Genomic DNA, 16,841 nt, shown 5'->3' with positions numbered 1-16,841 from the left:
CCCCCCCGAGGCCGAGACCGAAGCCGATGCCGGCGGAGGTCGGGAGCTGCCCTTCGAGAGCCTCCCGTTCGCCAGCTACGGCTCGGCGCTGCGCCTCGCCCTGCCCCGGGAACCGCGGCCCGGGCAGCTGCTGGCCGTGCGCATCGACTACGAGGCGGGCGAGGGGCCCGGGGTGAGCCGGGGGGCGAGGGGCCGCAGGGGTCGGGGGGGGGGGGGGGGGGGGGGGGGGGAGGGTCCGCAGAGGTGGCGAGGGGACTCGGGGTTGGATCCCGCCCTGTCCCGAAGGCGCCTGGCGTGGGGCGAGCTGGGGACTGTGGTGGGCTCCGGGTGGCGAGCGAACGCCCGCTGCCCCCTCAGCGCCTCGCTGTTCCCCCTGTGCTGCAGATGTCGTGGCTGGCCTCCTCCCAAACTGCCCAGAAGGAGAAGCCTTTCCTCTATACCTCTGGCTTCCCTGTGCTCAACAGGTCCTTCTTCCCCGGCTTCCACACCCCGGGCACGAAGAGCACCTACTCGGCACGGGTCCAGGTAAAGCCCCGCCGCTCACAGCGCTGTCTCTTGTCTCTCGCCAGGTGTGCTGGCTCACCCCCGAGCAGACAGCGGGGAAGCAGAAGCCCTTTATGTACACTCAAGGCCAGGCCGTCCTGAATAGATCCTTTTTCCCTGGCTTTGACACTCCAGCAGTTAAATGCACATACTCAGCCACGGTGCAGGTAAGCGGCTCCCCGGGAGGGGCACGGGGCACAAACCCCGCCGCCTTCCCGAAGCTCTCCTAGAGCAAAGCCCTCGCCGTGCTCCCCTCCGGAGGTGCTCGAGGGGCAGGAAGCCGCCGGCTTCCCGCAGGATGCCCCGGACGCGTGGAAGCATTCGGGTGCTGCAGGAGTGCTGCCCGGAGCCCGTGCGGCCGCGGGTTCGAGACGATTTGGAGCATTACGCACCAAATCCCCCCTGCAGGCCCCCAGCAGAGAAGGCAGTGACAAATATTTAGCCTGTACTTTATTTTCCTCTACAAGTACGCCTGGTGGGAGTTGCTCCTCTCCCCTTTCCCCCCCCTTCCCCAGCCACCGCTGCGGCCTCTGCTTCGTGCGTGACAGCGGGTGCGTGCCGGGCGATGCGCGGAAAGCTTCTGCCTCCAAGCAGGATGCTGCCAAAATGCTCCGCGCTCGATGCCGAGGTGCCAGTGAGCAGCCGGGATTAGCTGGGTGCTTGAGCCTCTCAGGTCTCCTCGTGGGGATGCAGCTGCCCGAATAATTCCCCTGAATGGTTACCATGGAAAAACCAGCTTGGTCCCCTAGCAGGCGGCGGGTGCCTTCCCCTTTTTTGTTTAGCCCCAAACCAAGTCGCTCAGCCCCAGGTCTGTCCCCTCTCCTGGGGGAGCGCAGCCACCAGCGGCACTGCTGGGGGCGAGGGACGCTGCCGGCGGCTGTAACGCTGACGGCACACCAAGGCCATGGCATCGGCTGGTGATGCAGGAAATTATTTTTCTCCCTCTCGCTCTGAATTCTTCCCTGAAAGCTGGAGCAAAGCTCCCTCCTGAAGGGTGAGCACAGGGCTCGTGTGTTGGAAAACCCCGGTGCAGGGATCGGTGCCGCAGGAACCGTGCTCCCCCCAGCACCGCCGGCCTCACCTCCTGCCTGTCCCGCAGCCGCCGGGCTGGCGGAGCCACTGCGGAGCTTACTGGGGCCTGACGAACCGGGCTAACGAGCTGTTGCGCAAGGACGGGGAGGAGAGCTGCCTTCTGCGGGGCACGCACTGACCCCTGCCTTCCTGCGCTGCTCCCTGCTGCGCCCCTGCACCCTGCAGCACCAGGGCCGTGGGATGGGCTCACCGTGTGCCTCTTGCTGTGCTCCGCTTTGTCCCAGATGCCGTGGCGCAGAAGGGATGGCTGCGAGCAGCACGGCTGGCTGGGGCTTGGCTCTGGGGACGCGTGGTGGAGTCCCCAGCCGGGCTGGGTGACACCCCGCTCCGTGCAGCGCAGATCTGATGGACGTTTTGTCCATGTTTCCAGGTCCCCGAGGGCTTCACGGCGGTGATGAGCGCCACGACCTGGGAGAAGCAGAAAGACAACACCTTCGTCTTCAAGATGGACCATCCCATCCCCTCCTACCTGATCGCCCTGGCTGTTGGGGACATCGTGTCTGCTGAAGTTGGCCCAAGGTAAGAGCCTGCAGGAGCAACGCGTTGAAGTTGCGGCCGTGGGAGCCTCCGCTGGCCCTGGAGGGGTCCTGGGCAGCGCTTTGTGTCGGCACATGGGTGAGGGCAGCGTATACCCACCGCCGAGCAAAGGTCCCACGTCTCTTCCCCAGGCTGGCCGTTGGAGCTCCCGGCTGCTGCAGCAGCCATATAAAAGCCCTTTGGCATTCGGACTAGGACAGAGATTGCAACAGCTGGACTCTCGTTAGCTTTGTTTATCACCAGGCTTTTGTGTTGTCGCAGAATAAACACGTGCGGTTATTGCCTGATGAAGCAACAGGGTGAAAGTCCCCTCATGGTTATCGCTTCCTCTTGTTGGCGCTGGCCAAGCACACGACTTGCAGGAGGTCTCCGCCTGCCCGACAATTGTCCCGCAGGGTCCCCCCAACGTTTGTCCTGCAGGGTCCCCCCAACAATTATCCTGCAGGGTCCCCCGGTGCTGCCTCCTCCTGCTGCAGACACAGGGCACTGATCAGGGCGGGGTGGGGGGATCTCTTTGGGGGCACCTGCTCGGCTCTGGAGGAGGCCCCGACTCAGAGGGGTCACTCGGTGGGGCCGAACATCTTCCAAAGTCCCCTCGGCGTCCGGAGGGACCCCCTTCCCTTGCTCGGTCTGAGCTCTGTTGGTCTCTCCAGGAGCCGTGTCTGGGCCGAGCCCTGCCTGATCGAGGCTGCTAAGAAGGAGTACGACGGGGTGATCGAGGAGTTCCTGGCCGTGGGCGAGAAGCTCTTTGGACCCTATGTTTGGGGCAGGTACGAGGGGCCCCGTTCCTTGGGGCTGGGGACGGAGCACCCCCTGGCCCTGGGCCACGGCTGCAGGCAGAGGTGGCTCCATACCGAGCCGCCGGCTCTTCCCTGCCAGGTACGACGTCCTGTTCATGCCGCCCTCGTTCCCCTTCGGCGGGATGGAGAACCCCTGCATCACCTTCGTGACGCCCTGCCTGCTGGCCGGGGACCGTTCCCTGGTGGACGTCATCATCCACGAGATCTCCCACAGCTGGTTCGGCAACCTGGTCACCAACGCCACCTGGGGCGAGTTCTGGCTGAACGAGGGCTTCACCATGTACGCGCAGAGGCGCATTTCCACCGAGGTCTACGGTGCGTGGCCGTGCCCGGGGGTCTGCAGGCAGCGGGGATTTGGGGTCCGTGCCATGGGCTCTGCGCCTCCCTCCGAGAGCTGCACGTGGGGCCAGGGCCCGTACTGCGTCCTGCAGGAGATGAACGGCGCTCTGCCAAGCACTGGGGCTTCTTGTTAAGAGCAACCAAGCTCATGTCAAGCATGGATGGAGCCGCCACATCCCTGCAGCAGGGACGTGGGGCGCTGCCGGGCTGGGGAGCAGCGATCTGGCCCAGCCTCACCTTCCTTTTGCCCTCCCAGCTCCCTGGCAGCGTGACCTCTGGCTATCCCGGGGCTGCGTTGCTGGGCTTCCCACCCAAATGCTTCCCTCCCCCAGCGATGGGGCTGGCCCGGCAGCTGCTCCCCCAGCCAGCAAGGCTCACACCGCTTGCCCCTTGTAGCAGCACCCATCACGCTTTCACCTGGGGGGGGGGGGGGGGGGAAGGAACGCAAAGCGTGCGGGTCGGGGTCTCCAAACGCCTCCGCTTGTCCCCTCCAGGTTCAGCGTACACCTGCCTGGAGGCCGCCACGGGCAGGGCCCTGCTGCGCCAGCACATGGACAACACCGGGGAGGACCATCCACTCAACAAGCTCCGGGTGGTGATCGAGCCAGGTCCGTGGGAGCCCCCGCGGGCGATGCTGGTGGTGCCCGAGGCTGCGCAGGGCTGTGCTCCGTGCGGAAAGCGTGAAGCACATCGGTTGTGAGCGGCTTCCCTTCTCCCCTGCTAGGCGTCAACCCGGACGACACGTACAACGAGACTCCCTACGAGAAGGGGTTCTGCTTCGTCAGCTACCTGGCGCATCTCGTGGGGGACCAGGGCAAGTTTGACGCCTTCCTGCAGGTAGGCGGAGGGACGGCGCGCCCGTGCTGGGGAGCTCGGGGCAAAGTGGGGCCGGGCGACGTGAAATGCTGCGGGGGGAGGAAGGAGCACAGGGAGAGCCGGGAAGGAAGGGCTGAGCTGGGTGGCTGAGGAGAGGGGGGAACAGAGATGGTCCCAGGGGGGTGGCTGAGTGCAGCAGCAGATGGAGGGGTGTTTGGGGACATGCCAGGGGACCTGGGGGGAGGCAGCGAGCATGCGTGGCAGCCCACCCCGCTGTCCCCACAGGCCTACGTGGATCGGTTCAAGTTCCAGAGCATCACAGCAGATGATGCCCTCAATTTCTTCCTGGAATACTTCCCCGAGCTGAAGAAGCAAGGCGTGGACTCGCTCCCAGGTCAGTGCAAGGCGGTGGCAGCTTCCAGGCCCAGGGCACTGCTCTGCAGCGCAGCCCTCAGGGGTCCCAAAGCCTTCCACCTGAGCATGAAGAGCTGCTGAGCCTGGCTCTGAGGATGATGAGAGCTTGGCAAGAGCCCTGCTTTGTCTACTGCCTCCTCTCTGCCGGGCTTTCCTTCTGGTGCTGGTCTTGCTGCAGACCATGTGTGTGTTAACTCCTGTGCTCAGTGGGGACGGGGCTCAGCCCTGCTCGGTGCCAAAGCCCGTGCCCAGTGTGAGCTTCGTGGGGCTGCCGAGGTGCAAACCGAGCCCTGCCCAGGTGGGGACCCCCAGCTCTCCCTCCCTGTCTCACCACAGGCTTGGAGTTCGATCGCTGGCTGAACACGCCGGGCTGGCCGCCCTTCCTGCCCAACCTCTCCCCGGGGCAGCAGCTGATGAAGCCGGCGGACGAGCTGGCGGAGCTGTGGGCAGCCGACAGCTTGAATGTGGAAGCCATCGAAGCCGTGGACATCACGGCCTGGAAGACGTACCAGCTGGTCTACTTCCTGGACCAGCTCCTGCAGAAGTCGCCCCTACCCGAAGGTGAGGGCCTGGCACCCAGGGGTGGCATCACACAGGGCCGGGGATGTGGGGGCATCACCAGGACGTGCTGGTGCACCTCAGTTGGGGATGTCCCCTGGGGACACGCATGTAGTGGCAGCACAGAGCCCAGCTGTCCCCAGGCTGGCTGGGCTGTGGTGTCACCACCTGCGTTCGCCTCTCCTCGCCCCCGGGTGCCGGGTGAGCGCTGCACCCGCACGGCCTCACCCAGCCCTGGGGTGCCGGGGAGCCCGGGGCCGGGAGGATTCACAGCGGGGCCGGGGCGAGCTCCGGGGCCCCGTGGGAGCAGAGGCGATCACTCTTTCTCCCAGGCAACGTGGAGAGGCTGAGCGCCATGTACCCAAAGATCTCCAAGGCCCAGAACGCCGAGCTGCGGCTGCGCTGGTGCCAGATCATCCTCAAGAACAACCACGAGTCCGAGTACAGCAAGGTCAAGGACTTCCTCCACAGCCAGGTTTGTCCCATCCCTCCCAGGGGACGAGGGTGACGCCGGGGGGACGCAGGACCCCCTGGTCAGCCCCAGCCCTCCCCGTGCCGCGGTGGAGGTGGCTGGGGCCCGACCGTGTCTCTCTCCGGCAGGGGAAGCAGAAGTACACCCTGCCCCTGTACCGCGCCATGTGGGGCGGCTCAGAGGCGGCCCGGGCGCTGGCCATGGAGACCTTCTCGGCCACGGCTGCCCAGCTCCACGTCAACGTCCAGAACTACGTCAAGAAGATCCTGGGCTTGGAGGGGGCAGAGAAGGTGTGAGCGGAGAACGGGGTGCTTTCCCTGCCCACCTGGGGCGCTTCCTCTGGGGCAAGCCCTCAGCGAGGTCTCACTGCACAGATTTCCTTATTAAATTTTGTAATTTTTACCTTTTTGTGCTTTAAATGTTTCCAGCAGTCCCTGTGCAGCTTCAGCAGGAGTTTACGCTCCTCCTGGCCCGGAACCATCCTGAGGCCACTGGGGTTTACCGGGGTGGACGGGCCTGGCACGGAGGCCTCTGGTCCTCTGCTGGGGGTCCCTGCACCACCTCGGGGAGCTCCCCCCCGTGGGCTCTGTAGGAGGGAGACACAAAGCTGGGTGCACAGCACCTGGGGCTGGATGTGCTCCGCAGGACCCCCAACATGCTGGGGATGGGTGGCTGTGTGCTGGGAGGGGGCCTGGCTTCAGCCCCCCCCCAGCCCCATGCGCTGCAGAAAATGAGGTGGGAATTGTTCTCCTGCAGGGCTGGGTGCGGGCGCAGCCGTGGGCCCTGCCTTTCTCTGCCTGTCTCTCCTAGAGCTGGGGTCTGCGTCCAGTGCAGGCTGTGCCTCCTCTCCCCGGGGCTCAGTTTGGGGCTGGAGAGGGGCAGGATGCGTCCCTGCTGGGCCACCTCTGCCCTGGGTGGAACAGGGCCCTGCCACGGGCCGGCAGCGCGACAAACCCCACAGATTCGTGAGCAAAGGGGGAGCTTAGTGTGGGGTCTGCCCTCCAGCCTCGGTGCAGGGATCAGGGATGGGGCCTGGCCCCACGGACCTGCGGTGCAGGAGCAGCAGCTGGGTCAAGACCATCCCCTCAGCTCGGCCCTTAGATGCAGGGAGCGCCTCTAACAGATTGCTGAGCAGCAGCCTAATGGACCTGGGGGCTCCAGCCCAGGCGCAGCCTAATGGGCTTTTAGGCAGAGGCGTTCCAGCAGGAGAACAGCCGCCTGCTCTGGTGAGCAGCCAGGCGCTGACAGCAAACCGCAGGGCGAGGGGCAGCGAACCCGAGCCGACACGTACGCGGTGCCACGTGGAACCGGCTCTGGGCGCTTTGCTGGGGTAAATCCCACAGAGGATGGATGGCGATGCAAGTAAAACGCGATTTGAGGGCTTTACAACGCCAGTGCGGCCTACACAGACTGCAGGAAGAGGACAAGGAGCAAGCTCTGCAGTGCTGCAGGTACTTGGCCCCAAGTGCAAGACCAAGAGCACGTTCCCTGAAGCCAAATTCCAACACAAAGCTGCCAAGGGCCAAGCCAGCACCACGAACCCTGGGATCCTGCTGGCCACAAAGGCCCCCGAAGGCCAGTGGCTGGACAAGATGTGCTACGGTGGAGCTGGGAGCCCGCGATTGCCTTTGGAAGCACAAAAGCTGGAGCGCACCCTGCTCAAGTGCCTCGGGAAGCAGCTGTTTGCTGCGGCTCCTGCAGGCGCTCCGTGCAGAGGACAGCCAGAGGTGCACCCAAGGGGCCGGCAGCACCGTTCCCTTTGGGCTGTGCACCCCCTGCTCCTGGGGGTAGGTCGGCCTGTGCCCCACCAGCAGCTCCGACACCTCCTGGCCTCCTTCCCCCAGCCACAGGCTCAGGGTGGGCAGCACCAGCAGCCCACGGCTTCTCTCTGTGAGGGCTGCAATTCCCAGCTCCCTGCACAACAGCAGCCCAGAGGCAAAGCACAGAACGGAGCAGCTCCATTGCCCACCGTTTTTCAGCCAATATACCCCACTGATGCAAGTCTGACCGAGCACTGAGGTCACTGGAGCATACACCCAGGCTAAGCCAAAACCATCTCCGAAACAAAGACGCGTGCAGCGCCCAGCTCTGAGGGTGCAGAGCGCACATTTCATCGCTGACGTGCTCAGAAATAACCTCCAAACCCCAAATCATTGGAGAAAAGAGAGTCAAAGGGGCTGGCTGAAGTCACGGATGAAGTCACCTTCCTCAGCAGGCTGTGCATCTTTGGAAAATGGGTGTCCTCTAGTGGATTCAGCATTGCTGAAAATCACTTTTAGTATCATTACTTGTCGCTTATAACCTGCTCCATTAGCAACTCTGCTTTCCCAGGGAAAATGTAGATCATTGGCACAATTAACACAACCCCTGACAAGAGACTTCATTAGCTCTGAGGCATCTGGAAATAATCCCCCAGGCTGAAAAAGAGGCCTTGGCTCTCAGATGTATCTGCCACCTCTGGTCGGACTCACCTGAGCAAGCCCTCAGCTGGAATCAAGTGGTCCACAGAGCAGTTCCCTTGGATGAGGTAAAACAACAGCTTCTCTGCGCTGAGACTGCCATGCCCTCAGTCTCAGTGCTCACCCCGCGAATCTCCTCCACCCAACTGCCAGCTACTGCTAACGCGTGTGGCTGGGCTTCGCCCTGCCTCCTCCCGGTCCTGTTGGGTGGATGGGGCTGGGGGTTTGTGGTCCCAGGACCTCCGCGTGCTGCTGATACGTAAGGCAGGACAGGATTTTGATCCTCAGCCTCTGTCCCTCTCTCTTCTGGGCTGTCTCGGTGGCAGGGCAGGGGAGCAGCTCGGTCAGCAGACGTTTAACCAGCAGCTGATGCCCTCCCAAGCTGCACATCTGAGGTAAAAGCTTCTCTGTCCCCTCTGCAGTGTGAGAAGCATCCAGCACGGCTGGGAGCTGCAGCAGGGAGGGAAGGGCAGCTGCGTCTGAGCTGGGAAGGGCGCGCTGCCGTCACTCACCTTCCTGCAACGACTAACGAAGACACTTCGGCATAAAATTAGTAACAAGCTGTAGCACAGACATTTATTTTTTAACAAAGTGACCTTCATCAAGCTGAGAGTTCTTTTCACTTAATTTTCTCCAAAATGAAAGCCAAGTCAATCGTGTAATGCAGGGAGATGATGTTAACTCTTTATTAATATATTGATACCGAAAGGCTTAGTGAGACAGGATTAATGGATTTGATGGTCAGAAAGGAACGCTGTAATCTTCTAGTTTGACCTGCAGCAGAGCACAGGCCTGGGCTTCCTGCAGCCCACCAATCCAGGCAGTTGCAAAGGGGCTTATCTTTTAATCCATACCATGGGGAGTCTCTGAAAAGTCACTACAGTCTGGTCCAACAGTCAGCTTCACTGCTGACACCACGCTCTCTGCTTCCAGTTTTGTTATATCTGACTTCCACTTACAGCCCCGGGCTGTTTCAGCTGAAGTTCCTTAAATAGTATCCTTTAAATACCGTGTTTCAAAATATTAATGACTCTCTCACTTGTGACTGCTTTTACTTTACAGTATATAGGAGCAATAACGGGCTTGATTCAGACCTTAGTTACCCCCAAACTATGTGGAATTAATTAATTCCTTAGTGGTTTCAATTTGTGTAACGGAGACCAAACCCTTCTCCATGAAGGCACAAACCAAGCAAATCCACGGGAGAGTAAGTCAGCTGTCCACGCTCCTCTTGGCCGTCTGCTGCTATACTGTGTAGGCACTACGAGCAGCTCAGTACGGAACAGTAAAAAGAGAGTCAGCTGTAAAATGTTAGATTTTTGAGACAAAAAACAATGGAAAGTCCGGTTTACCAAAGCATGTCATATGTCTGAGCCCAGCTCTGCACACTGCTTGTCTGATATGTGGTTAGCTAACGACTCTATGATGTCAAGAAGGAGTGGCTGACTTAGGGAGCGGAGGTTTGGCAACTTGGAGACCTTCAAGGAAAAGAAAAACAAAACAGAAGAACACGAAGAAATTAAAACCCTCCCCAAATCACAGCTGATGTACCATCGTCTTCCCCCTGCCACCCCACACGAACACATGGTCGCCCCGTCCCGGCTGGGCGCGCGCTGCGTGAGATTACAATTGCGGAGCTGGGAAGCAGAAAATGGCCCACAGGAGCTCAACTCGTGACTTCCTGCCCTTTCCTTCCACTTTTCACACTGCTGCATGGAGCGGGTGGGAATGGAGGACAGCAGAAATGCTGACCCCAGCACTGCCTCTCCAGGAAAGGAGTAATTACTATTCGTAATGACAATCCTGCTGCTACTGGCTGCAGACAAAGCACTCTCCTAAAAGCAAACCTGGGCAGCAGCACAGCCCTGGCCTTTGAAGTCTGTGTGTGTTTCTACCGACCTCCAGATCATCTGAACTTGACTGAGGACCTGATCTCTTCACTCCTCTGCGCTCCCGAGGAGAGGCGGTACTTAGCAGAGCCCTGCTCAGTATCCACGCTGGTTTTGCTGGTATGCCTCCTGCAGTCAAAGCAGGCCACTGCAGCACTAGCCAACAAAAACCTTTGCCACATGAAATGTGTGTGAATCTACAACACGTATGTTGTAGAGCACATCTTTGTGCTCCTAGGCTGCTCAGAAGCTCAGCTGCTATCAAAAAGGAGCTCTAGGCTTTCCTGTCCTCCACGTCTTTGTAGAACTGAGCCAGCAATCCCTCCTCCTGCAGTCATTAACACCCCTGTCCGGCCTTGAAAGCAGGCTGCCTAAAGCCTGTCCACTTATCCAACCCCTATTATCTGATCCAATAAAACAAATCACCTCACTTTAAGGAGCTCATCTGTGATAAAGCATAAAGATATTCCGAGCATCTTCTGAAACCCTGGAAGGAAACCACTTGAGTGCACTTTCAGAAGGAGCTCAGGCTAATACCTGCCTGAAATCATAAGGCTAAAATAAGAGGGCACGAGGACTGGGAGGGAAAAATACCCCGGTGACACCGCTGGGAATCCTGCTCTGTGTCAAGGGGCACACACTGCAGAAGAACAGATCACAGCTGGTGTCAAAACACAATCAAACGCTTCAGAACAGCAGTTTTATTGGGGCTTTTGCACAGTGCTGACACACAAAAGCCTAAATACACAGTGCCCAAAGTACTGAACCTCTGGAAACAGCTCTTCAATCGGTGTGCTTACTGCTGGGAAAACTCTTTAACGCTCTGAATCAAGAGCAACATTAAGCAAGCTGGGAGAACGGGAGATCACAACAGCCATATACCCAGCCCGTCTAAGCCTTGATGTCCCGCCGGGCTTGCACAGCAAGACCAAGTCACCTTTCAGAGTCTGTGGCATGCAAGGGAGCAGCACAGCGAGCATTCCTGCCCGGCCACGCACACGCAGTCACACAGCGCTGGGCCAAAAATCACACACTGGAGCCTCTCAGGCCAAGCACAAACATTGCATAAATAAGATTTCTTGCACATCTGCTTGACAGTCTTCCAGCCACATCTTGATGAAAACTGTTCTAACAGTCAACAGTTTAAATATAAATCATTTCCACACCTTCTGGCTAGTGAGGATGAGTACAATTGAGTAACACCCTTTAGTTCAGATCTTTTTTTTTCTGAAATGTTGCAATATTCGTTTCCCCCCGGTACGTTCTGGTGAGAATCACTCCAACCTGCTTGTCTTCCTGTGGCCTCCACTGGGAAGGACCACGAGATTTCAGCTCGCAGGGACTACAGGACAGCGACCCCAAACCCGAGGAGCTGTCCCAGCCACCTGTCTGTCCTGTAGCCTGCAGTGGGGCCGTTCCCCACCCCGTGCTGAAGTTGGGCCCCTCTGCAGGATCCACGAGGCCAGAAGAAAATGCGTAAGACAAAGCCAGGGGCTGTAACCTCGTGCTGAGGTCCCTCCCCCAGGCGTGGGATTCCTGGATGCTGGCTCCACTCTCAAAGCTACTTATTTTTAGTGATTTCTGAGTGTAAAACTCATTAAATTTGGGCAACTTAGGCATGTAATAAAGAACCCAAATACCTCCCTCTGACTATCCAATCTCTAGATACCAGCTGGACCTAGCACAGCTTTCCTTCCCTGTGGGCAACAAGAGGAGGACTGTGAGGTTAAATATACCACAGACGGAGAGCTCCCTGAGTACTGGCTATGGCATTATTACCAGAAGCATCCAGAAATCCCAAGTCACAGTCTCTGTGATCTACCTACCAGCTTCAACAACGTTAACAGTTGAGCAACAAACTGGTGACATGCTGGGAAACTCTGATGGAGGGATGGTGTGTCATATGAGCAACACGATGACAGTACCCTTAATTCTCTCAGATGAGGAATATCAGCACATCGGGCTCATGACCTTTTCTATCAGCAGTGCATCATCCTGTGTGGTTTCCATGTTCCGATACATGGAAACCACGAAAAGCCCACCCAGGACATGGCAATCTGCCTTTTGAGCACACAATATAACATATATGACAGGGAGAATGCTTCAACAGAAATACAAACACCACACTTGTAGCTACCAGTGAAAGAGAAAATCGTGCACTCGATACGTGACAAACTCATCTTGCTATACACACAGGAACCCAACGATGGCATGGCACAAAGTTAACAACTGGAACAAGTGGAAATGGAAGCAATTCGGTGCAGCTTCTGTTTTGGAAGGTGTTTGCATTTCCAGACTAGATTGTTCTAGTCTTTTATTTATTTTTAATGCTAAAAGTGCGCCTAGCAGAGTTGTCAGAGAGAGTCAAGGACACGCAGCCAGCTCTCAGCTGTCTCACAGGAGAAAGAATGAAATGGATTCCTACATTAATGTGTCTTTAACCAACGCAGAGACAGAGGACAGCAGCTCTCAAAAGCCCCAGAAAAGATGCAACCAACCTTGGTGAACTGGTGAACGATGATGTGCAGACAGTGCCTCTTCATGTCCAGGGCTTGGGTCTTGTCCGCTGCCTCCAAAATCTACAGCAAAAACAAAGGTAGGGTTTTCCTTCTGCATCGCTCAGACGTACGGTGCACAAGTACTGTTCTGACTCAAAGGAGACAATGCCTCTGAGCTACAGAAACATCAATGCTTTTCATTACAAACCTGAATCTTTTCTAAACTAATCAGAAATAAGCCTTGGATTTAAAATGTGTGGAGTCCTCAGGAGATAAGCAGCAGGAATCTGCAGGGCTGTTTCAGAGCCAGGTTCCCTGAAGTGCCCCAGTGAGACTGGTGTGGGCAAGAGCCAAGAGCAGTCAGCACAGGCTTTGATTCTGCTCATGTTGCAGAGGGTTCAGTTTTCTACCAAGCAAATGGCTTGCTTTTTGCCAAATAAATGGCTTTTTTCAAGGAGTATTTTTGTTGCCACTTCACTGCCAGATCCTGTCTGACAGAACAGGACTAACATCACCTGCACACCACTGTTTGCTCCGGTACAAGTGTCTCCTGAAAGAAGGATTTGGAGATGGCTGCTGAGCCTACAGTACGTCGTAAAAAGCCCTTTAGAAGCTCTGTGGGATGAGGAGCATCCTGGGGGCCAGTCGAGCAATACCTCCTAACACTAATGACCCCAAGAGCAGACAAGGAAACAAAGCTGCTGGAGGCTGCGTTCCTGCATTCACGTCAGTCGTTCAGACCCGCTGTCCTCAGGAGGGGCTGCGCGGTCTCAGGGGATGCCACCTGGGAAATGACTCAGGGAACCTGGGGGTACCAAACCCACAACAAGGGACGTGACTGAACCGCCAGCGATTCCTGCAAGAAACTACCTCATGTCTGCCGTGTATGACCATACTGGCACAGGGTCTCGTTAACACGCTCGCACACTTGAATCACCTGCAGCGTGGACAGGCAGCAGGCAAGCACGTCATGAAGAAGACAAGCTGTTTATTCCTGCAGTGTATTCTGATCTTTTATTTCTTACACAAACATGGCCCTTATTCTACTGCATTCAACTCTTCCCTACAAAAACCCACAGTAGCTTTATCTTAAAAGGTACACACCTTTACAGCCTACAGCTTCAAGTAAATTTTTTTTTCAAATCCTAGGCCCACTGGACCAGACTCTTTGGCACTCCTGTAGCATTAAAGTAAGCTGGGGACGATTACCTGGAGTACGTTCTCCACTGTAACATTCATTTCTAGGTTCTGCTTACAGTACGCCTGCAGTCTGTTGTTGGAGAAGCCGTAGTAGTAAGGTGCAGCAAAGAGGTAGCTGTTAATCTCATTAAGGACAAAAAAAAAGGTAAAGCAGAGGTAACAGCACTGATTGTAAACACGAATGCAATGACAGAAGTTAAAAGGGTGTTCCTGCTGCTAACGCAGCCCTGACAATCCAGAGCTGAGGCACTGTGCGTGCTCTTCAGACAAATACTTAATTACTTCAGATTTAAGGATACAGGGAGTCTTCAGGAGGCATGTTTACTTCTCCGTAATAAATATATCTAAGCATAGATTCAAATGCTTGTTTGCTGGGAACCATTTCACCTATAGAAATATTCACTTGCCCATCTTCTGGCATGAAGGAACGGAACATGGCTTCAAAGTAACTGGAAAAGGAAGGAAGACTAACGTAACACATCCTGCAGACAGGTAGTTGAACTCACTGCTGTTCAAAGGCAGCTCTGAAGCATTGCAGGTTCCAAAGAAGTAAATGCAGGTGATAACCTCGGTGAAAACATTGCTGAACTGTTGTTTCATATATGTCTGCCTGTGAGAGTACTCCAAACATAATCCCCATCATTTCCATCAACACTACCTGAATTAGTCTGTTTCTGGAAAATTAGGACACGCAGTCCTTTGATTTTTGTCTAATTTGCATAAAACCCAGCAGAAAGCTTAAAGCATTATGGATTTCCTTGCTATCTACAGGCTGTAACTGCCACTCATGCATCAGGGTTTCTTTTAAAGAGTTGTGAAATGTTTCTGGTAACATACTACGGTAACTAATACTGAATATTATTACTGGGACTGGAAAAAAACTCGTGGCAGTATTTGAAGTAGAAATTTGATGTGAACACCTAATGTCCTGCAGGACGTAAAGGTGAAGTTACACAGAACACACAAGCAAGGGACAAACCCACTACTTCCAAACAATGCGGAGGGAGGACAGAATGGATCTTCAGAAGGGTGAACTACTTGCTGCTGTAGCAAAGTATAGGAACAATCTAGTCTCTGTTATGCACCATTTTTTTTCTATGCTTATTCATACCCAGTCTTAAGTATCAGCAGGTGAGAAAAGAGATTCAAGTTTCACATGATTCAAATGGATGGTCACCACCAGAACTCTTTCTGAGCTCAGTGGACATCTGTTGCTTTCCACTTCACTAAAACAGCCTTATGCTTTACACCATTTTTCCTTCTCGTGATTTTAAAGATTCTTTGTCCTGCAGTGCAGCTTCTTACACATTCTCTAGAGAGACTCTACAATTTTAATTTCCTTCTATCTTCCCCTGCTGGGTATCAAATTGAAAAATATTTAATCACTGTTGCTTAAAGGCTTATTACACTTACTGAGCAAAGCTGCATCTTATACTTGATGTGGATACAAAGTTCCTCCCTGTCTTCTACAAAAAGCAAGCTGACCCACAGACTGCACAGCACCGGGTTTTACGCATACAATATTTTTTTATAGTTTTACTGAACAGTGACTCACTCACCTGGAGCGGGCTGCTAGGATTGCTTTGTGGGCTGGCCGTGGGTGGCCGTCCAAGAGGAGGATGATATCACAGAATTCAATCCCAGCTCCTTCAAGGTAAGCCTTCATGTCCTGAATTAAAGAAGTTCCTGGAAGTCAACACAGTGCAATAGTTAAGAACACGATAGTTCCAGCTGACCAGGTGCTGTCAAACTAACATATGGCCAAGTCATAGCTCCAGGCCCTCTTTCCTTTGGGACCCTTGGGGTGAGCAGAAGGCAGGCCCTTCCACATCATCTTGGAGCAAAATGAGTTTCATCCTTCCCTACCGCAATCCCTTACCTGCTGCCCATCCCAGAAACATACCCAGCAACTCTGCTTTCAAACTGGTGACAGCAAGCTTCTTCTCTTCTTTTCTTCCACTAACTCTTTTTTTCTTGGTTAATTTTTCCATGCTTTCTTTCTCTCTCTGTCTCTCATGGTAAAATCATCACTGGCTTAGTCCCAAAATCCTCTTCCTCACTCCTGCTTCTTCTTTGGTATGAACCTGTGAGAGGCCCATGCCCCCACTCAGCTTGGTTACCTTCTACTCCACTTAAACTGAAGGTCTACTGCCTTTTCTTTGAATCAATTTTTATATCTTTCCACTCCTTCTGCCTCTTCTCTCTCTGCACAGAATCAGGATACGTTATTGCAAGGAGAACAGGACTAAATTTAATATAACCTGCCATGTATTTTAACGGGGATAATGTTCTGATTGAAGCTCAATGGAGAAAGAACTGGCATGTCCTGTCTTAGTCTGGGAGACAGCCTAATACACCAACTGAAAGATCAGCAATCTACTCCCAGGCCATTTCCTAGGCTAAACAAAGTGCTAGCAACTCAAAAACACCACAGCTAACAATTTTATACGGTATAAAAGTTACCAATGTCAAGCGGCTGATCGGAATGTGTTCGAACAGGAGGTTGCTGCTTTCTCCGTACAATCTCCACTATGAGGGATGAAGAAAGGTGTTCAAACTCCTTCATCATGATTACCTGATTAAAATGTGATTCTTTCACCACAAAGTTCAGGCAATGTTCCTTTAAAAAATAAAAATAAAAATTACTGTTTCTTTGCATTAAGACATCCTAGAGCATCACAGAAATGTTACACTGGGAAACAGCCGCCTTTTTCTTATGAGCCTCCACATGGATCCTGCAGCTGCAACTATCAAATCTCTTCCTCACTAAGTGACCATCTAGGCTCCCACTTAAAGACAAAATCTGGGACAATTCTAAGTATCTAGAAAAACCTGACTAAGAAATAACGAGGGGAAGATTAATTGAATCCCATCCAGCTGCTCTGAAGATTTCTAAAATAGGAATCTCGGGAGATGCCAAAAACCTCAGGAAGCTAACTAAGATTGGTTGCTATTTCGTAATAATTCATTATACAATTAGATACCAAAATTTAATTAGAAGAGCAAAGAGATCTTAACTCTTAATACTACCCAGTATTAAGAATTACACAGAGGTACAAATAGCTTGAAGGGTTTCCTTAGGAAACTGTGTAGATTTTGTCTTAACCTTTTCTATAAAGGTTGCAAAGTCTGAAAGAGATCTTGCAAGCTCTTGTATGACAAACTTGCTAGAAAAAGTCAGTGTGGTAGAAAGAAGACAAATGAACCAGACCTAATGCTGAACA

General features: G+C 54.6%; 2 protein-coding genes across 2 annotated transcripts in view; one reads left to right on the top strand and one right to left on the bottom strand.

Annotated features, from left to right (window-relative positions):
* Positions 1-4: 4 nt before the first annotated feature.
* RNPEP (arginyl aminopeptidase) lies at positions 5-5,973 on the top strand (the record flags this gene model as incomplete). Its single annotated transcript, XM_035347379.1, has 11 exons — positions 5-172; positions 385-525; positions 2,006-2,154; positions 2,826-2,942; positions 3,052-3,287; positions 3,806-3,919; positions 4,036-4,148; positions 4,413-4,521; positions 4,878-5,102; positions 5,432-5,574; positions 5,700-5,973. Coding segments are annotated over 11 exons (1,683 nt in total), but the record flags the coding sequence as incomplete, so codon positions are not given.
* A 2,719-nt stretch (positions 5,974-8,692) lies between these two features.
* LZTR1 (leucine zipper like transcription regulator 1) overlaps positions 8,693-16,841 on the bottom strand; it is a 35,473-nt gene continuing 27,324 nt past the window's right edge. Inside the window, exons 15-20 of the mRNA XM_035347079.1 lie at positions 16,081-16,237; positions 15,177-15,303; positions 13,917-14,066; positions 13,627-13,732; positions 12,418-12,498; positions 8,693-9,508 (exon numbers count right to left, since the gene is read on the bottom strand). Coding sequence (XP_035202970.1) covers positions 9,392-9,508; positions 12,418-12,498; positions 13,627-13,732; positions 13,917-14,066; positions 15,177-15,303; positions 16,081-16,237 — 738 coding nt within the window. The 3' untranslated portion in view covers positions 8,693-9,391. The remainder of the gene's footprint in view (positions 9,509-12,417; positions 12,499-13,626; positions 13,733-13,916; positions 14,067-15,176; positions 15,304-16,080; positions 16,238-16,841) is intronic.

The sequence above is a fragment of the Oxyura jamaicensis genome, chromosome 26, assembly GCF_011077185.1.
Source record: "Oxyura jamaicensis isolate SHBP4307 breed ruddy duck chromosome 26, BPBGC_Ojam_1.0, whole genome shotgun sequence".
Taxonomy (NCBI): domain Eukaryota; kingdom Metazoa; phylum Chordata; class Aves; order Anseriformes; family Anatidae; genus Oxyura; species Oxyura jamaicensis.
The sequence above is the reverse complement of the archived record's forward strand: the minus strand, read 5'-3'. Positions and strand labels throughout refer to the sequence as shown.